This window comes from Lonchura striata, chromosome 2 (assembly GCF_046129695.1).
Source record: "Lonchura striata isolate bLonStr1 chromosome 2, bLonStr1.mat, whole genome shotgun sequence".
Lineage (NCBI taxonomy): Eukaryota > Metazoa > Chordata > Aves > Passeriformes > Estrildidae > Lonchura > Lonchura striata.
Window position 1 is genome coordinate 44,410,101 of NC_134604.1, and position 21,291 is coordinate 44,431,391.

Genomic DNA, 21,291 nt, shown 5'->3' on the forward strand with positions numbered 1-21,291 from the left:
ACTTTGCAGTGCTTAGATGAGATGTGGAGATTTTTATGAACTACAGATGCATTACTTAATACTGAATTTTCTTGTTGGATAAATGCAATATATAATCATCAGTCTTTTTCTCTATGTAACTTTGATGTTAGTTGAGTCATTAGTTTTGTCTAAGACTGTGCCTGCCAGATGGTGAATTATATTTGGGTGTTTGCCTCAAAAGTACCCCCTCATACAGCAACTCTTGACACATTGTATTGCTGGAAAGATTACTTGACTGATTATGAAGAACTGTAGAAGTAATAGAGAATTATTGAATTAAGACATGAATTCAAGACGGGTTCCCTTAGCTGTCCAGTTACATAAAGTAAATTTAGAAAGTGAGCTGAATATGACTTCTATAACAAGCTCAGAGCAAGATTATATTCTGACATAGCTGAACTGCTGTGTATGACTTGAAAATTACATTATAAATTACTCGATTTCTGTTCCTGATGTTTTGTGCTTTTTTTGCACAAACTTAGGTCTGCGTGTACCTTTCTAACAGGAATTCTTTTTTTCTTCCTGATATGCAGCTCATGCTAGATACGTGGAATGAATCCATATTTTCAAATATAAAAAATAGACTTCAGGACAGTGCAATGAAGCTAGTTCATGCTGAAAGACTAGGAGAAGCTTTTGACTCCCAGCTCGTTATTGGAGTTCGAGAATCATATGGTACGTCTTCCACACACTGATCTGTTGCCTCTGCACTTTATTAAATTAATTTTCTTCATAAAAGTTGGCAGTTGTGGTGGTAGGGTTGGAATTATCTCAGCATTTTGTATTGATTTTTTTGTTGTGCTTGTTATACATGATACCAATTAAATTTTGTTTATAATCTTTAGCTTCTAAGTGATTTACCTGTGTATCAGTTACTGCAAAATCAATGTTTTCAAAGAGAAGAGTACTTTTTGACCTTTTGGGGTTTCATGTATAACTTAGTCTGTACTCCTTTACATACTGTTTCTGATTCTTTAGACAGTTTGAAGAAGAAATGCTAACCAGGCTACATTTAAGACTTTAAGACTTTCTTTATTGCAGAACAGATGTATCTGTGTTTCTGTGTATCTGAAACTTCTGTGATATTTCACCATTGCCTACTACTTTTGAAAGCTTTCCAGCCTGTTGAACTAAACTTGTGACTAATACCCTTTAAGACAGCTTTTTATAGAAGTCAAATTCTAACTATTTAAAAAGCATATTTCATTGAATGACTATTCATTTCTCTGCAACAGTTGAGAGGAAAGTGTAAACTCTTTCAAACAGTGCAAAGCACTGCAATAAGCTGTCTTCATTCCTGTAAAACAGGGAAAAAAGTCTAAAAGGGAGACATTGTGATTCCAGGAACAGTGTCTAAGAGAAGTTTCTTGCCTAGTCAGGTGGAGAACTTTTCACTTCATTAGGCACTATTTGAGCTTTTTTTTATTCCTTTCTTACAATTTTGCAGTTGTATGTGTATTTATGGTTACCAAGTTTGAATGTCTGACATGCTGGAGCTAAGTATGAAACTGTTTTCCAGTTTGCCATAGTTGATCTGAATATTTCTCGGAGCAAAGATTGGCCAAATTTGGTTACCTTTGTGATCAGAGTCCATTTATCAGATATTTCAAATTGTTCACTGAAACCTTTTAATACAAGTCTCACTGTCTCATTGAAATTTGCTTATTATTAGCCACATAAATTTCCAAGACTTGAGAGTAAGTTTGGACTTTCTCTTTGCAGTTAACCTTTGTTCTAATCCTGAAGATAAACTTCAGATATATCGGGATAACTTTGAAAAGGCATATTTGGATTCAACAGAGAGATTTTATAGAACGCAGGCTCCTTCTTATTTACAACAAAACGGTGTACAGAATTATATGAAATATGTAAGTAAAAATTCTGTTGTAACTTTGTACTGAATGTGTTAGTACTTAAAATGATTGCTGTTCTACTTTTGCACAGGCAGATGCTAAACTAAAAGAAGAAGAGAAAAGAGCACTACGATATTTAGAAACAAGACGTGAATGTAACTCTGTAGAAGCAGTGAGTATGATTTGTAGAAAAATTGTGTATTTCATAGTTATATAGTGTTATATTGTAGTTTTCAGTTTTGTGTTACAGTATTATTTGATAGCACTAAATTGGAACTGTTTATTTTATGTTTGCTAATCATAAATTATTTGTTGCAAAAGCATGTATTACTTTCCAATTTGGTAATTTACAATTTCTGTAAATGTGTAAATAGTACATGTAGATCAAAAGTTAAAACTGAAGGGCAGGTTTTTATTCAGATTGTTTTTTGTTCTTTTATATTGAGTTAGGTATGGTGGTAATTTTTCCTATGGCTAACAGTGGACAAGAATCTTGTTTGGAAATGAACTGTCAAATCTGTTTGGCAAACGATTTCTCAGTGCTCATTTAGTACATGTGAAAGAGTTCATTGCCATCAAAAGGAGCAATAGAAATTTCATTAAAGCTGTAATGTATTTCCTCTTAGGCTGAAATATGAACATTTAATATAAGAGATGGGTTTTCTTTTTTTCTTTCCCCTTCTTCCCTCTTCAGCAATTTTTTTACACAGTTCAGATTCTAGAGGAAGAACACAATGAATATGTCGTAATTGTCTGTGTTGAAATTAGTTCAGAAAACAGGTTGTTTTAAATAAATACTTTTTAAATATGATCTTTTTTTTTTTTTTTGAATTATCAAAATGTGCTTTATACCTATTGTTCAGCTGTGAGTCATTCATTTTGCACAGGCATAAATTGTAGCTCTTATAAAGAGCCTGACAAAGGAGAGATGGTCCTGACATGTACAGGCAGTTTCTGTTCTAGATCTAAGGCCTTGTTCAAGCCATCCAGCCCGGTCCAGATAGGGTGTACTGGAATGAGAACTATTCTTAGCTCTTGGATGTATACTTAGAAATGAAATAGGGTAGTTACTGTTCCAAAAGTGGTGGCTCCCTTGAGAGTAAAGAGTCAACAGAAATACTAAGCTCATTAATGGTTTGGAGGAGATTTTGCCACATTTACTAACCTAAACTTTTTGAAGAAATATGGTTCCTGCACAGATTCTATTCAAACTGCATGTACTTTTATGAATCGGTGAAGGAGTTAATTATTTTATAGAGTTAATGGTTGAGAACAGGTTAGATTTTGTGTCATGGCAAACTTGAGACACATCAGACTTCAGTTCAGATGGCTGCTTGAGCTAATCCTGTGTTTAATATATTTCAGCTCATGGAGTGCTGCGTCAATGCCCTGGTGACATCTTTTAAAGAGACTATTTTAGCTGAATGCCAAGGCATGATCAAACGAAATGAAACAGAAAGTAAGTGGAGCTTCAAGAGCAGGGCAGGGTGAACCCTGCAGGAACTGCATAAAAATAGATATGTGTGTAGATATATCAAATTACTGTTTCTAATAGATGGTGGTAGTGTTTCATATAAAAATATTATTGCAAATGAACAATCCACAAAAAATTACGATTGATTCCTATTTTTTCCTATCACTTTTCAAATCTATATACACAATAATTTAATTTGAATGAGTAGATAGCTCTAATCTTGCTTGAAAGAAAATATTTTGTGCTCTCTTTTCTTTATTTTTTCCTACACTTGCATTGCATTGACCAACTCTGCTAAGTGCTCCATATGTCTTTACTTTTCTCTTTGAGTAGTCCAGATACAAACATTTCCTCTTTTTTTCACCCCAGTACCTCTTTGCACCTGGGGAAAAATGAAACATCTCTTTATAAAAGATTTTTTCAGGGAAATTTTTTTCTTATTCTGATTATTGATACAGGTCAAATACCTGTAGGTCAAATGAACAAAATTTCTACAAGCTGTTTATGGGGTTTTATAGCCAGTATATCAGTGTGAGTATTGATAGTTAGCTCTGCATGCCTTTTGAAAGTTTTCAGAAGATTTTTTTTTTAACTCTGCTGCCAAAAGTTGAGAAGTTAATATGATAAAACAAACTAAAAATGTCATTAAAATGTTATAACTCAGGTAGGAAAAATAAAAAAAAAAAAAAAAAACAACCCAAACTGAAATCACAGGGTAATTTTTCTTTGAAATTTTGGTATCCTGCAGCCAGGGAATATTTACTAATGTCTTTGGAGGTTTTCATTTCTATTGAAATGAGAAAACTGTTTTATGACTTAGAATATAATAGAAAATACTCACTTCTAAAGCAAACATTTAAGAAAATATTTAACCTCAAAACTATGTCACACTGATCTGTTCATCTAGCCGCATGATTTCTGGCAATAGTCCAGAGCTAAATGTAGAAAGCAGTGAAACTTCTTATAAGTATATGTTACAGCCTTTGGGAGAAAGCAGGAGGCTTATGTAAATGCAGAGCTTCAGAAGGGTTCATCTGCCAAAGGACCCTTCCTTAGAAGCCTGTTGAAATATTCACACAGCTCTCTCTTGTGGCTGTGTGTGTCCTGTGGTAGTGCTTGGTTGCAGGGCACTTCCGCTCAGTCTGTAAGAACTGTTTCAAATGCTTCAATGAATGGTGCAGGTGCAGATGACTGAAACGTAATTAAAGACTGGAGCTGTGCATAGTAATGTATACATCTGATAGTGTCCTCTGCTGTGCTTTGCTTACTCATCTGACTTGCTGATAATTATCTGCCCCAAAGAATTCAGTGATATTTTCTTTATTAAACAGCACTGACAAAAGGCTGTTTTGGTGGGGATTTTTGTCTATGAGCTGGGCACATACTCTTGTTATATTAAGTAATATTTACATGCTGTGCAAAGACAGGAAGGAATAATATTTTTCAGCTAAAATCTAGCAAAAATGTAATAGCTTGCAAACACTTCAGAATTCACTTTCTGTGTTTTTGTTTGCTTATAGTATTGGGCAAGGGAGGCCTAAATTTTATTCCTGAAGAGCAACAGAAATAAAAAGTATGCTTGGCTTTCATGAGTACAGAGTGAAAGCAGACTGTAAGCGCCCCAACAACAACAGCATTGATTTCTTTACTCTTCAGTGTCATAATCTGAGAGAAGTTCCAGTAAAATACTCCTTTTGGTTTTGTTACTTTGAAATCTGTCTTTGAAGAATTTATGGGTTTTTTGATCTTGCAGTCTTAGGGATGCACCTGGAGCCTCCCTTGGCTACTGATTCTTAAGAGAAATTTCTGATTTTTTTTGATATCTATGGCATCGCTACTGTACAGAAACAGATGTAGAGCCTTTTAACATATTTTTGCTTCTCTTTTTCTGCTCTCTTTTCCTCCCTCTTACTCTTTTTAAAAGCCTAGATTAAAAGATCCAGTAAAAGTTGAGTTTTTGGACTTTTTTGTGTGTAAAAAAGTGCTGCCATTTGTTACAGCAGATCTAAATTGCACTGAGAATGCCTCCAACTACATTTTTTTTCTGGTTCCTGGAATTCAGCCCATTATGAGTTGTCTGTAGTAACATTGCAAGTTCTTATTCAATGTTGTTTGTAGTTTCCATTCTTTAATTTGCTTTGTTATATTCTGAAAGGATTTATTTTCTTCTCTATGCTTTTCTACTTGCTTCTGTAGCAGCTGTTGCCGTACAGATGATGATAGCATAAATACATCCTCAGTGGTGATGGGATCTTGATGTTTGTTGCTGACAAAAGTAATGCAGGGGAGAAAGCAGAGACAGGGCCTCTTGACTTTTCCACTCTCATAGTAGACATAACATTGGGGAACTAAGTGAATCTACAAATTTTGTTTTCTGGCAAAAAAAAAAAAATGAGTCCATTTGTTCTATTTCATGAAGCAAAGTCTTTTGCCAAGCTGAGTTCAAATCTCTGTGGTCTCTTTACAACAGTCTGGTGACCTTAATCCCAGTGTTCTTTGTGGACAGCTTTGTCAAGATAATTATTGATGTTTCAATAGCCTCTTTTTTTTTTTTTTTTTTTTTTTCTTTTTTTTTTTTTTTTTAAGCAGTATTGAAATAGCTTCACAGAAAGTAGACAAAGCATATCACTTTTTGAAGTTTTTGTACTGGTAACTTTCTGAAAAACTATAGTCTTTGGGAAGAAGAGTTCACTCTTTGCATTAGTCAGTTTTGGTTACTTCAGATCTTTGCAAGATTTATAAAACAAAGCATTGTAAGTGGTGTTGAAACATACACAAACACAGGTGTGTTTGGCTTTAATTTAAAATATAAAAATGTCTTGAGTCCATACAGTTTCCTGCATAACGTCTAGTAGACTTCCAGCTGAGAGACATTCTTGCCAGGGATTTGAAGGCAATTTGTTAGAACCTGGACTTAATCCAAACTGGCATTGGTTTTAGGGGGGATCTTATTCAAACTTGTGATACTATATGCATTAGCATATTATATAAAATGCTACATGTGTAAGCAAGTATTACATTACAACAAATAACCCTTTTTTGCCTTCAAAAGAATCTTCTTGTGGGTCCAGAATTGGAACAGTACTCAAGACATCTTTCTTCTTAAGAGATGAATTGGATTATCCATTCTTCACATATTTAATGTTTAGCTTGAGACATGCCTAGGAGAAATACAGTATATTTGGGTTTTATAGATGTCTTTGACTGGTGGCTTCATCAGTATTTGTATCTTTCAGAGTTGCATTTAATGTTTTCACTGATGGATAAAGTTCCGAATGGCATAGAGCCTATGCTAAAGGATTTGGAAGAACATATAGTTAGTGCTGGACTTGCAGACATGGTAGCAGCTGCTGAAACTATTACTACTGTAAGTGTATTGGGTTTTAGTAAAACAACAGCAGGAAAACAACTTTGCAGAAGCTAAATATTCTCTATTTTTGGGACAAATGCATGAATGGAAATAATTTTTAAGATTTTGTGTTTAGAGATCAACTTTTGATCCACTGAATGTTGTAAATGTCTTTAGGATAACTTTTTATTATTTGTTTTCAGCTGTGGTTTTAAAAACTGAGTCTAATTTGTTCTAAAGGTTATAAATTAAGTGCATGAGATGTTTTTACAATACAGTTGTGCTAGAATCTTAATTTAAAAAGCCTAATCAATTTTTTCAGAATTATAACTTCCTGATGAAATTTGAAATTTGCTTTCAATCTAAGAGTGGTTGTTCAGAGTGGGAATTTTAAGGGTTTTTCCCCAGTGTACTTTCTCAGCTTTTTATCATCTTTTTTTGCTCTGGTCTAGGAGGCCTAGGTGTCTGCAGCAGTTAAGATGTGGCATTTGTCTTTTATTGATCCTTTAAAATGTCCTTTAAAATAAAATGTTGCTGTATAGTATTTGAAAGTTACTGGTTTTTAAATTTTTTTTTGTATATTGGAAATACTATCCTGAAAGTCTGTGTTTAAGCCTATGTGCTGTAGAACTGTTCGATCCAGAGACTAAAGATAAAATGTAAATTCACAGTATGCAGGCTTTTTAGGGTACAGCATTTTTACAGATTAGGGGATTACATGTATGCTCACACTGAATTCTGTGGAACCTTGTTTTTTTATTTGATTTTTGCCTCTTTAGGATTCTGAGAAATATGTAGAGCAATTGCTCACGCTATTTAATCGGTTTAGCAAGTTGGTTAAAGAAGCTTTTCAAGATGATCCAAGATTTCTTACTGCCAGAGATAAGGTATGTGTTTCTGCTGGTCTTTTGTTCACTATAAGACTTGTTGCAATTTGTATTATGATGTCTCTAAAACCCTTGTGTGCATTCACTGTTAAATTTAGAAGTTGCTATTACTCTATTAAATGTGCAGACTAAAATATTGATGAAATTTACTACCAACTGACGAGCTTTCAATTTGTTATAATGTTGCATAAAGTTGCATATATTCAGCTTTGTAATGGTGTAGAGCACATTAGAAGATGACCTTTGTTTTGAGAACTGTAATGTCTGATTCAGCAATAATTTGTGTTTGGAATTTACTTTGTGTCATGACTTCAGACATGCAACCTGCTCCATGTAATCCCTTGCTAAGTTGTTGCTTAAAGAAAACGAGTATGTTAGTGAAAAAGAGGAAAATATCCGTTTATTGGGAAATTCAGTCATAGAATTTGAACTCTCAAACTGAAAATAGAATCTGCAAGCTTTCGGCTAATAAAAAAAATTGAATTAATTCCAGTAGTGTAAAAAGAGATAAAATCTTTGCAATTCGTATTAGAAAGCAATTGAGTGAAGCACCAATAATCTATTTTTCAGGCGTACAAAGCAGTAGTGAATGATGCTACGATATTTAAACTTGAATTGCCATTGAAGCAAAAGGGGTAAGCCATGTAAACTTTATATGAATCAAGGTTTTTAAAATATCTCTTCCGAAAGTGTTTAAAAGGTCTTTGTGTTATTTGCATTATGGAATTTCAGTCTGTTTATTGACCTCTGGTTAGACTCTTTGTGTGGAAGCAGATCAGTGACTAGCAACCTGGTTCAACTTAAAATTATTTGTAGTATTTGGATATATGTTCTCTATGAGTCAGTTTGTTAGCTGAAGTTAATAATGGTTTCCTGGATTATTGATTCCAAAAACCTCAGCTGTATAACTCTTCCACAACTTCAGCAAAGGTCCTGGGAGAAAATGAGGCAGTAATCTTCATGGGAATAACTGTGTTTGATTAAGGTGTAACCATCCACAAGCTGTTTTCCACCTCCTCTTGTGCCAGTTTTGAGTGTGATCTGTCCAGCTGTTGCATTTTTCTTTCAGTGCAGGATTAACCAGGTTAGTTTAAACAACTTCCAGTAGATTAGGCAGACCTGCGTGACTCAAGAAGAACGACCATGCTTACAGTGCCTGCTCTGCTAACTCAGCCAAGAGAAGGTAGCAGTCAGTTAATTGATTGTTAACATTTACCGTGTGATGTGCCCCTTGAGTAGGAGCTTGTATATATTTAGGTGGTTGGGATTGCTTATATATAGTTTGTCATCTGATTTACTATGGAAACAAAGCTTTTGTAGCTGGGCTGCCAGCTTCCTTTTCCAATTGCTTCTAGTTAGGGGTGGATGGTTATAAATATCTGTCCAGCGTCTTGGTTCATATTCTGGGTTTGGTTTCAGATAATGGCAAGCCGGAATAGGGATTAGTCTTTTTCCATGTACTTATTGGAGGAATGCTGTCACAAAAGACTGGATTCCTGCTTTCTATACTTTGCATAGAAGTAGGTAAGGTAGAAGAGTTTCTTAGATATCTTCTAAAAGTTTCACTTCCTCTGGGACCATCCCAGTTGATACCTCATTTCACTCCTAAAGTGAATCCAGCCTAGTGGTTTCTTAGAAACCACTATAATTGTGATGATCATCTGTTCAGTATTCTTCTTCCCAAGCACTTTGACGTTGTCTAGATCTGCAGCCTGGTTTGAGCAAAATGGAACTTCATCTTGCTTAGTCTTCTGTAATAACCAAAAGGTTTGTGACCTGCTTGTACTTGAAATGGTCTTTAGGAGGGCAGAAGACATTAGCCTGCAAGCTGCTTCATGAATTAAAAAAAAAAGGACAAGTTGTATGAAGAGTTAGCTCTGTGTTTACTAATAGATGAGAGGCTGAAATAATGAGCAAGAAAAATGGATTCCTGAACTTGCTGTGGGCCCTTGAGTAGCAGTCAGGTTGGTGCCATCTGACTCTGGGAATAGGGATTGGTCCTTGCTGTTGGTTTTATTCACCAGTCTAGACACAGGTTCGGAACATGACCTATGCTTGATGAATTTTGGAGAACCACAGTCTGTCTACTGTAGTATCTTGTTCAGCTTTAGTCTGCATTTAATCTCCTAGCTGTTGTCCATCCTTTATAGCTGTGATGAAATAATTTAATCCTGTTAATATGTGTTAGATGGGTTGAGGTTTGCAGGAGTGTGGTGCAGGAGGCTGTTCTTGAGACCTCATTACAGCATACTGCAGAGATGAGAGAAACATTTCATTGTAGCATTTGTTAATTCTTTACTGGAATACTTCTTCCCATGCAATATTTTGTTGTTTCACATTGTAGTTTCATCTGTATACTTCATTGTTATGGATCTAAAATTGTAATTAGTTAAAATAAGCTGTAGAAGCTTTCTGGAAGTGTTTGGCAGTATTTATTCTTTCAAGAAGAAAGGGTGTTATCCCTAATTTTTCATTAGTTTAACGAGGATATAAATTCACCACCAGGATCCTTGCCAAGGGGATCAGGAGAGAGCACTCTGTCTTGTTAACAATGCGACTATTCCAGAATAGCAGGATTCTGTATGGTTTGAAGAAATACTGTTCTTCTTTTATCTAGTGTTGGATTGAAAACACAGCCTGAATCCAAATGCCCTGAGCTTCTTGCTAATTACTGTGACATGTTGCTAAGAAAAACACCACTAAGCAAAAAACTAACATCTGAAGAAATTGAAGCAAAGCTTAAAGAAGTGGTATGTTTTTGCTTTCCATTTCACAATTATTCTGAAGAAGGAATTTGTTTGGTTTATTTCCTTATATGGGTTGAGGCCTTGATTTTCAAGAGCAGTTATGCAGGGTGTAATAGTTATAGAGAAAAGAGTTTATTGTGTTACCAAGTGTGTGTGTGTTTAAATATTGTAAATCATTCAGTGTTTCATGTCTCCTGTGTTGGTTCACAAAATTGGTATATTAAATTAATGCCTATATAAGACTGTAACATATTACAATAACTAATATTTGTCTAGAAAATAATGCAGGGGATTTTCACATACCAGTGTCCATGTCTTTTTTGATTTATGATAATTTATTGATGTTTGAAAAATTAAGAAATTGAAGGTGTGATATCATGAAACATTCCTTGCTGATGTCTATGATAGTAGTAACACAGTTGCTCTTAAGGCAACATCTAGTAGCCTTTCTGTAGTCATAGTCTACAGTGCCATTAGATCAGCATTCAGACTCATCTGGTTCACAAAGCAAATAAATATATTATCTGTTTTTTGACAGCTTTTGGTACTTAAATATGTACAGAATAAAGATGTTTTCATGCGATATCACAAAGCTCACTTAACAAGACGTCTGATATTAGATATATCAGCTGATAGTGAAATTGAGGAGAATATGGTGGAATGGCTTAGAGTAAGTAGCATCACATCTTTATTCGGTTGTGCCGCATGCTTGTGACTAATTAATATTCTACTCTTGAACACAAATATCTTTCTTGCTTAGATGAGTTTTATCTTTAATAGCTGGCCACTCAAGCATCTTAATACTTTCCTTCTGTCACAGTACTTCATGAAAGTAAAACTGTCTAGCTCTTCTCTAGTAGTGCCAGTGACAGTTTTTAAAATATTTCACATACAATTATCTAAAGGTTTCATATATTCCATATAAACAAAATGCAGTGTACTTATTTAATTATGTAAAAAATTTGAGATCCATTCTAATTTTTACTTTTTATGTAGATCAGAATATTATTTGCATGCCTGAAACATTCCTTCAAATTTCAGAACTCACACATTCTTTAATGCATGCATATGTTCTTCAGCACTTGAATTTCTTTAAAGGAGTCACCATATGCCCTTAAGGATAACTACTTATGATCCATACAGAAAACCCTTTATATTGCATTGCAGATTCACTATTACTGTAAAGTGATGATACCAGTGTACTTCTTTGTGCTCTTAATTTATTTGAGCTTATTATTTTAAAAATAAAGCTTTTTCGTCATAGTTTTCTATGTCATATTTACTGATCTGTTTGTTTATGTAGGAAGTGGGAATGCCAGCAGACTATGTAAACAAGCTGGCTAGAATGTTTCAGGATATCAAAGTCTCTGAAGACTTGAACCAGGCCTTCAAAGAAATGCACAAAAATAATAAGCTTGCTTTACCAGGTATTGTTTTCAAATTATTTGCTACTTTTTATTTTTCTTAATGAAAAATAGCCCTGTTAAATCTTAGGTTTAAAATTATATCAACTGCAGGTTGAACACAGTCTCCATGGCATTGTTGCCCCCTAGACTGGAGTTGTCTGTAGACTCTGCTATCGCCTGCAGTTGATAGTAGAGCTGTATCACTCTGTGAGTTGTTTTGGGTTTTTCTTGTGAGCAGTCTCGTAGATAGATTCCCTTCTCTTGTAGACAAATTGCAAGCAGAGGCTTGAATTGGCATCAGCCACGTGAATGCTTGAACTACCTCCTTTTATGCCCTCATCATTCTTCTAGTGCTCCATGCTGTGGTCCTCCTTTATCTGCCAGCAGGAGAGCTGGATGCATGCTATAGAGAGCTTAAATCACATTCTAAGATTGTTTCACTGATGAGAGAGGCTGAGGAACATCAAGTATTGGACCTCCCATGCTGAAAACTCTTGAGTAGTGCTTATAAGCATCAGCTGTAAAGCTATGCCAGTGTTCAAGGAGCTCTGCAGCAGCAAGAGAAAAAAACAAGTTTCAATCAGTGCTGCTGGCAGAAAGTCAGTGGTGCAGAGTGCCTTAAAGTTTAAACAGGTAGACACCCTGCAGCTTTCTAAAAATTCAATCCTTAATAATTGTGTTGAGAGTAGGAAAGAAACCCAAAATATTTTGGTTTATCTATCTGTTATACCTGGAGATTCATATTATCTAATATCATTCTACAGCTGACTCTGTGAATATTAAAATTTTAAATGCTGGTGCCTGGTCCCGAAGTTCTGAAAAAGTGTTTGTCTCGCTGCCCACGGAATTAGAAGATCTCATCCCAGAAGTTGAAGAATTTTATAAAAAGAATCACAGTGGTAGAAAACTCCACTGGCACCACCTCATGTCCAATGGAATTGTAAGTGTGTAGTTTTCATTGTATCAGTCTTAATGATTGCACTCTGTTTATTTATAATAGTAAGAAATCTTGTGATTCAGACAGACTTATAAATAAAATTTTCATCCTCTTTACAGATAACATTTAAGAATGAGGTTGGCCAGTATGACTTAGAGGTAACAACATTTCAGCTGGCTGTGCTGTTTGCATGGAACCAAAGACCTAGAGAGAAGATCAGCTTTGAAAATCTTAAACTGGCAACTGAACTCCCTGATGCAGAACTTAGGAGGACTTTATGGGTATATCCCTTTCTCTTGAAACAGATTATTTCTTGATTTTTGTACTCTGAAATACTGGATTAGTATTTCTAAAGCACTGTCTGATAACACTGTGAAACTGAAATGTGAATGCCTTTCTTGGAAATTAATCAATTGCAGTGCTGGCTCCTTGTATTGCTGCTGAGCACACACAGCCTTTACATTAATATGTTCTCCCTACCCAGTGTTACTTCACAAGCTTTTGGAAACTGCAAGAATTTTTTGACCATATGCTGTCTAAAGCAGAGAGTTATGATTGTGTGTTATCATGTGGGTCTGGTCTAATTCTAGGAAACTAGTGACACCTGGTAAATACATGTTGGTTAAAAATAACTTCAATGTTTGCTTTAGCAGATTTCTAATTATTTAGCTCATGCATAAAGAGAGAAGTCATGAAAGTCAGACTTAACACCACTTCTGTAGCCATGAGTTTGTGTATTTTACTACTTTGCATGATTTTGCTTATGCTAACCCATTTCAGAAGAAGATTTGGTAAACTGTGTCCCCTCTCTGATTTTACTAGTTCCAAACAAGGCTATGTGGTTCCCTCACTACAATCAGCACTGCAGTGAATTATTCTTATAGAAAGTAGTTGTTTCCATTTAGAAAGTCTGGTGTTTTATTTTCATTCTTTCTCCCCCTCCCCTTTTCTCTGTAGTCTCTTGTAGCATTTCCAAAGCTGAAACGTCAGGTTTTATTATATGAACCTCAAGTCAATTCACCCAAAGACTTTACAGAAGGAACCCTCTTCTCGGTGAACCAGGAGTTCAGTTTAATGTAAGATGATGTTTGAAAAGTAAAATAACAATGTACTGGCTTATAACTAAAGGAATTCACTTTAACTTAACCTTTGTTCTTGAAAGTTTTCAAAATTAACCTAGACACATGCTTTGCTTCCCTGCTCTCACTTATTTTGACAATAGTCATGCTTCAAATAGGTGATTGGAATAGATGACTTCCAGCAGCCTCTTCAAACAAATGTTTTTATAAATCTGATTTCTTGCCCACTTAGGGACGAGGTGCAAAATTGGAGGCTTTGCTATGTTCCAGTGAGCAACAGATCCATAAAATTTCATTGAAGACAGCCTGTATTCAGAGCAGTAGTGTTGTATTGATTATTATACACACAGAGGAGTTCAGAAACAGAGTGATAAGTTGAAAAAAAAATAAGTGAATCTGCTTAATAATATGGTGTGCTGTCAAGAGCCAGGATTTTTGGTGTGGCTCCCACCAGAGAGGAGTGTCTTTATTTCTGTGAGAATTGCAGTACTCTTTTACTGGTGCTTTGAAGTCCTTCAAGCACAAGATAATACAAAGAGAGAATGTCTAAAGTGATACATACTACATTCATCATGGTTTACTTGCTTCTGCTTGCCTATATTCTTAATGTCTATGATGAGAACTGGCTCCTTGATAGGAACCTCAGATTGTGTGCCTCATTCTCAGCAGCAGCTGGACATCTGGATCTGTGGAGAAAGAGATAAGTGATGAATCTGCTTTCCTGGGGCTTAGTTTGTTGCCCAGGGCCATAATGCTTATTCCTGTCATCCGGATTCTGAGCTTTGGGAAATGATGAAAGGACATGACAGAAGACACAGGCTGCAGAGAAAGTTTGTGGGTGACCACTGAAGAATGCCATCAGCTTTCTTTGTTGCAATAGCTGGGTTTTGTCCCAGACAGTTATTTGATGGAATATTAACTAGTCATATTTCCTGAACTTTGTTGTAAAACCTTTCTCCAAGGAACCCTATATTTATATAATTAAATTGAAATATATTTTTCTGAAATTTTGTTGTTTCAGCTGCTAGATTTACTTGTTATGCTTGCTAGCATTATTTAGGTTTCACTGTGTGGAAACATTGGCATTGAGTTTTGATCTGTCAGACAGTTCTCTCACTGCTTTAATGCTAATAACCTATAAGTATCTGATTTGTCATGGTACTTGTTGCTAATTTATGTTTAACAATAATTCTGTAATTGAAAGTTTTGGGGTTTGTTTTGGGGTTTTTTGGGGTTTTTTTTGCTCACTTTCATGCAATGCAACTCTTTTCAGAAAAAACGCTAAAGTTCAGAAAAGGGGCAAGATAAATTTGATTGGTCGATTGCAACTTACTACAGAGAGAATGCGGGAAGAGGAGAATGAAGGAATAGTCCAGCTAAGAATATTGCGAACCCAGGCAAGTAACCTGCTGGAGGAATGCAAAATTCCCCAATTTATTTTGTTGTATTGTCATTACTGTAATTTGTTGTGTTATCATTACATGCTGCCTACGGTTGGATGTTGATGCATGAAATGGGTGCTTTTGAACCCCATTGGAATGACTTCTGCTGTATGACTCTATATCCTTATGAATACCTGATTTTGCATGTGTGTTCGTGCACTTGTAGTTATTAACCTCCTGCTCTGAAGTACCAGGTCATCACCTTCAAAGAGGACAAAGCAGATACTAAGCAAGTGGTGAAGGCGTATGGTGTGGGTGGGTGACAGCAGCAGATTGGTAACGTTGACTGACACTGGCCACCACCATGAATAAACAGCATTGTTGATCTTGATATCTCTTTGGTCTGTATGAAGAGAATAATCTTGGAGGTGGAATCACACTGTAGTAACAGTACTATGACTTCTCCTTAAAGGAGAAGTTGAAAAGTGCATCTTAACTGTACAAACTGCAGCTTCCTGCTCTATGGTTGATAGTCAGCTACTCAAGCCAAATCTTTTGAGCTGACAGTTTTTAAAAAAGCCTGATTTTTTTATGGCATCGGGATCATTACATACAATGGAGTCTCATTTTACCTTCAATTTTCAGGTCTGTTCTATCAGTCAGGTTGGATTGCAGGCCACACACATTGTGAGTTGTACCACCTGATGTAACATATGATGTAACCATTCTGATAGCAGGGGTAATTACAGGGTTAAGCCTAGTTGTACTTTGGAAATGAGTGAGATGTTCACAAGGTATATCACTAGTCACCTAGGAAACTGCAACTTCTGCTCAGGGAGTGAGTGAACATTTGGTTTTAGTGAGTAAGTCACACTCTAGATATAGGATTTAACTGCTCCTTTGACTGGAATTGTCTTATATCTCTTGCATCATGCCAGTGCTTCATTCTTTCCCTTTATCAGCTTCTTTGTAAAAGCAGTTCTATATAGGCTAAAAAAATGCACCATAGTTCTGATTTCCAAGGAAAAATACAGATTTCCTTGCTGTCTTGCCTTACCAGGATCCTCCTATTAATGCTGTGTTCATTTTGTCATTTCACCCAGGCATTTAAAAATAATTTTTCTTTTCTTCTTGTCCCCACCAGGAGGCTATCATCCAAATAATGAAGATGCGGAAGAAAATTACTAATGCCCAGCTTCAGACTGAACTGGTAGAAATATTGAAAAACATGTTCTTGCCACAAAAGAAAATGATAAAAGAGCAAATCGAATGGCTTATAGAGCACAAATATATCAGAAGAGATGAGTCAGATATCAACACCTTTATATACATGGCATAATTGGAGGACTCTGCAGGATGCTGAGAACATAAATGGAAGGGTGCTTGGACAGACAGCTGCAACAGTTTGTGCTGCAGAAGGACTTGTTTTGACTTTCGTTACATATTAAAATCCCTGCCTTACCTTACAGAGGACTGTATTTTGCCAATCTCATTCAGCTAGCATGATGGCATTCCCTTCATGTTGCACACTTTTAACAGCATGCTGTTTTGTGGGAAACTTGCATTCATGAAGAGCCCATTGTGAACTTTTTAAAGTAGATTTGATTTACACCCGCCAGGAAGAATACAGGTTTGGGTTTTTAGATGACCAGTACTTGCACAAGATAAAATATTCAAATATTCATGCACTGAGGAACTGCTATTAGTTTTGTTTTGGATTTGTTTTTTGTTTTGTTTGATTTTGGTTTCTGGGTTGTTGTTTTTTTTTTTTAATGCAATTAGGACTAGGAGTAGCACTTTCACTTTTGTGTTTTGGATCAACAGAGTAATGTACTGTCCATCTCTGATCCTTTTCATGTAATAACATTTGAGAGACACAAACACATGCATCACAACTGATACGTATTTGTTAAAGTTAAAACCTGTTTGCTAGAGCAGTGCTTCAATCTAGTAACTGGATTTTAATAATTGACACATTAAGTGACACAAAAGTAATTCCAAGTCAGTGATATTTTCCCTAAGTAAGAGATCATTGTTTTTAAATTGTTTCCTGTAAACAAGTGGATATGTTGGTACCTTAATTTGGACAAGCGATTTGCTACAATCCTTTTTGACAAGGTAAAAGCTTCTTGAATGAAACTTCACTCTAAAAGCAGTTTTCATTGGTGGGTCTGCTATAGGAACAGAAATATTAAGTGTATTTCCTTGTACATTTAATATTTATATTCCAAATATTTCAGTATGACTACATATATCAGGATGCATTAAAGAGTAATTTATGCACAACTCCCGCAGAAAGAGAATAACAATTGAAGATCCCTGTACTATTTCCTCAGTGGTAACTTTTATATACATGCAAGGTTAATCCAGCTGGACTAGTCAACATCTTTATATGAAAAACAAACCCTCTGCTTTTTATTTTGTAACTGGTAGGGTAGGAAGTACACTTCTGATGAAAATGATAAAATGCTAAGGTAAAATACCTTGTTCAGTGTATGTAGAGAGAGTGCCAAACATACATCAGGAATCTCAACTTCTTAATGTTACCTCTTCCATTCTCAATCATCTGAAGTAGTCATTTGGCACTGCCCTACTCTCTGCTGTTCTGAAATGTCCCAGCCTGTACTGGAGCGATACCATGAGTCATAGGAGCAGAGTGCCTGTCTTAGGACAAAGGTAAGTTGCGCTTTATTCAGTTCTGTATGAATATTTCTTCTATTAATTACAAGTGTGTGAAGTTATTTTTTAATTAACCAGTTGAACTATATGTGAAGGCCTCATCATCTTTGATGATGAAATGGGGAAAGGATACAATTAACTTTAGTCAAAAAAGAAAGCCTTCCAGTAAGTTAGAGGAGTTTTACTTTCACATGGTTACAGTAAAGTATACAGTAGGAGTGGTTTAAAAGCAAACTCTCCAAGAATGGCTGCACCCTTAAGCAGGCTGTGTGCTCTGCATTTACTAATGTAAATGCCAGTGTGACTGCCTGAGAACAGTGTGTATTTGGACATTTGTTTGAGTAAGAAATTTTTGGTAGTGAGGGTTTATGACCACGAGATGAAATCAAGGCCTGGCCAATTACAATTGATTGAAATCCTACAGCTCGTGTTACATGCTTTTATTGATACTCAAAAGTAGATGCTGTTTAAAAATATTGCATCTTTTATGTTGGCCCTGTGGTGTTGCAATTCAGAATCAAAAGGAAGTGGTGCTCTGTGTAGTTAACCAATGAAACTATTTGAACATTAGAAAACAAAATTCTAATAAAACACTTTGTGCTGCAAGACTTTCAGTCTTTGTAACCTTTAAGTAATAAATGCTTACTTGGGATAACTGGGGAGAACATGACAGTCTGAGCACACTCTTCAACATGAAAAATTCCAACTCTTAACCAGAGAAGAAAGATGTGAAATGGTCACATGGTAATTTTGAAGCCATTGGTTTAGATTTGAAAGAGAAGTTTAAGGGACTCCATCTTAGATACAACTAGGAAGCTGGAATATATGTAGAAAGGAAAAGCTTGCTAAAAGCCAAGGAGCTACACATTCCCCAACCAATAAATACAATACAACCTGATTGTTACCTATACATTTCTCAAAACCTGGAATGGAAATAGAATTGGTAATGTGCCTATGATATGGTCATTTTTTCTTTAAATGTATACCAGAAATGGATATCGGGTTTTTTATGATATCTAAGACAGACACCAGCAAATTTGTTAAAGATGCAGAATCACATTTAGCATCCTTCATCAGGTCACTTCACCAATATGCACTTAAAATTAGTATCACCTGGGGCACAGGGAGATACCTGGGGTAAGCTGTTCTTTTAGGGAGGGTAGAGTTCAGATCTAAATGAAAACTATTCTTCACTTGCAATATGGCAACAATGCACTTTTAAGGCTGCAATTTTTAGCTATGAATAAATATGTCCAAAGACCTAGCTTAAGGAGGTGCTGCATCTGAAAAACACGTTGCCACACACACTGCCACGGTGAATAGCTAAAGAATGAAATCTGGTGTAGAAGGGGTGGCGGGGGGGAATCACTTTTAATGGATTTAATTAAGAAATACTGTTAAATCTTTCTCTGTCCCAACAACTTGATGATAATCTCAGTTTCAATTCTGAAGTCTTCCATTTTCCTCTTTCCACAGTTGATGTCCCTAGCTTCTACTTTTACTCATTTATTTTTCGTTATGACTGTAATGCAGTTACATTTCCAAATGACAATGCGACTTTCTCGTTTTCATATTTTTAAAATTAATATAATTGTTCTGAATGTTCACATCTTGCATTTATCTGCATTGGGATGCCATTGTCCTGTAAAGTGCAAATTTTAAAAATACAATTGGCAAAAAGATTTGATAGTTTTACAGAAAGATTTGCTATCTCAAACTGTTTTCTATTTTCATCTAAATGACTGGGATGCTATCTTTGTAATTCTTTAAGGTCATATTTGTGAAATAAACAATACATGAAAGCTTTCCTGTCATATACACTATATGTAGTCTGGAGTGTTGAGCGAACTCGGGTTCCTGAGTTGTAATAACTATCTCCATATGGTATTTACAATTTTGAATGTGTGCCACTACCAAGATAATAATGCTGTACAATTTTGAATGGTGGTAGTTTCTGTATGGCAGTCCAGCTGAACTATTTTGATGTACTGCTTAATTTTTGAATTTTATTTTTTAAGTTGTATAATTTATTTTCTTGCAAAATAAAAATGTAATTTAAAAGACTACTCATTTAGCAAGGTATTTTGGTGTCTCACCCTACAAAATTTTTAATTTGAATTCAGGTGCTGATCCTAAAATTGCCACTGTATGAAATTTGCCTGACTTCAAGTCCCAACAGCTGTTATGATCAGAGTAATTAAAAAACAAAAGTGGAGACTTCCAATTATTTTCTTGTTAAAAATTTTTACATATGTAAAATTATATGTAGAGCTATTTAGTCTTCCGAATTCTATTTAAAGATGAGCTGTAGTCTTTCAGTCAGTGTATCAAAACCTGCCATGCCAAAAGTGCCTGGGAGTTGCCTAACTTAGTTTACAGCATTTTAAAAAAGGTTTATGGCATTTTTTAAAAGGTTATGTCTCTGTGCAACTTACAGGGATGAACTTGGATTGCTGAATGTTTTGGTTCATTAGTCTCTGAAGTTATTTACAATGTGCGTCACTGAAAGTTACTGGTGTTGCCACCAGGACCTTCAGGTAGCTGATCCTGCAGTAAACTGTGATGTGGGAACAGTCGCTTGCCTGAAGGAGTGCTTTTAATCTAATGACTTTTCTTCTCTGACTGTTCTTGCCTTTTAATGTGAATCTCTTTTTATATTTCAGCTCTTTTCTTCAAATGCACCAGCTAACCATTGGTGTTTTGTGTTTTCTGGTACATGCAGAGTTTAGAACTATTTATATGGAATAAACAGTTATTTTTGAGTGACTGCTCAGTACTGTGCATGGGAATTGGCCAATTGGCAGTTCTTGCAGGCAGAGTTTAGATGGCAGGTTGCCATTATTTCCAAACTTTTTCCCCTCTTTTAGGGCAATATATAGTCTTTCCCAATGATTTTTCAGGAGACGCTGTTCCCTAGAAGCCGGTTATTGCAGGAGTTTCTTGGCTGAATCAACTCCTACCCCGTAAATTGATCACCATTTTGGTAGAATCGTTGACATAAATACAAAAGGCTTAACCTGGTTCATTCCTCTGATAAAGTGAGAATGTGGCTTTATTTTCTTCTTTGCTTTACCTGTCAACAGAATCGTAGAATGGTTTAGGATGGAAAAGACCCTTGAGTCCAACTGTTAAACCATCACTGCTAAGTGCACCACTAACCATGTCCCCAAGTGCCACATCCACTAAGTCCAGGGATGGTGACTCACTTCTCTGTATTACTGCTTGACAACCCTTTCCATGAAAAAAAAATTTCTTAATATCCAATCTTTACCCTCTGTGGCACAATTCGAGGCCATTTTTTTGTTACTTGGTAGAAGAGATCAACCCCACCACCCTTGGCTACAACTTCCTTTCAGGCATTTGTAGAGAGTGATCAGGTCCCCCCTGAGCCTCCTTTTCTCCGAGCTAAACAACCTCAGTTCCCTTAGCTGCTTCTCACAGCACTTGTGCTCTTGATCCACTCCCTGGATATCTCAA

At 35.8% G+C, this 21,291-nt stretch overlaps 1 protein-coding gene across 1 annotated transcript in view; it reads left to right on the forward strand.

Moving 5' to 3' along the window:
• Positions 1–19,880, forward strand: part of CUL5 (cullin 5) — a 31,657-nt gene extending 11,777 nt beyond the window's left edge. The window contains exons 5-19 of the mRNA XM_021529372.3: positions 555–696; positions 1,744–1,889; positions 1,966–2,046; positions 3,240–3,333; positions 6,585–6,715; positions 7,477–7,584; positions 8,155–8,219; positions 10,202–10,334; positions 10,870–11,001; positions 11,635–11,758; positions 12,502–12,677; positions 12,794–12,955; positions 13,632–13,750; positions 15,027–15,150; positions 16,280–19,880. Coding sequence (XP_021385047.1) covers positions 555–696; positions 1,744–1,889; positions 1,966–2,046; positions 3,240–3,333; positions 6,585–6,715; positions 7,477–7,584; positions 8,155–8,219; positions 10,202–10,334; positions 10,870–11,001; positions 11,635–11,758; positions 12,502–12,677; positions 12,794–12,955; positions 13,632–13,750; positions 15,027–15,150; positions 16,280–16,474 — 1,932 coding nt within the window. The 3' untranslated portion in view covers positions 16,475–19,880. The remainder of the gene's footprint in view (positions 1–554; positions 697–1,743; positions 1,890–1,965; positions 2,047–3,239; positions 3,334–6,584; positions 6,716–7,476; positions 7,585–8,154; positions 8,220–10,201; positions 10,335–10,869; positions 11,002–11,634; positions 11,759–12,501; positions 12,678–12,793; positions 12,956–13,631; positions 13,751–15,026; positions 15,151–16,279) is intronic.
• The last annotated feature ends 1,411 nt before the right edge of the window (positions 19,881–21,291 follow it).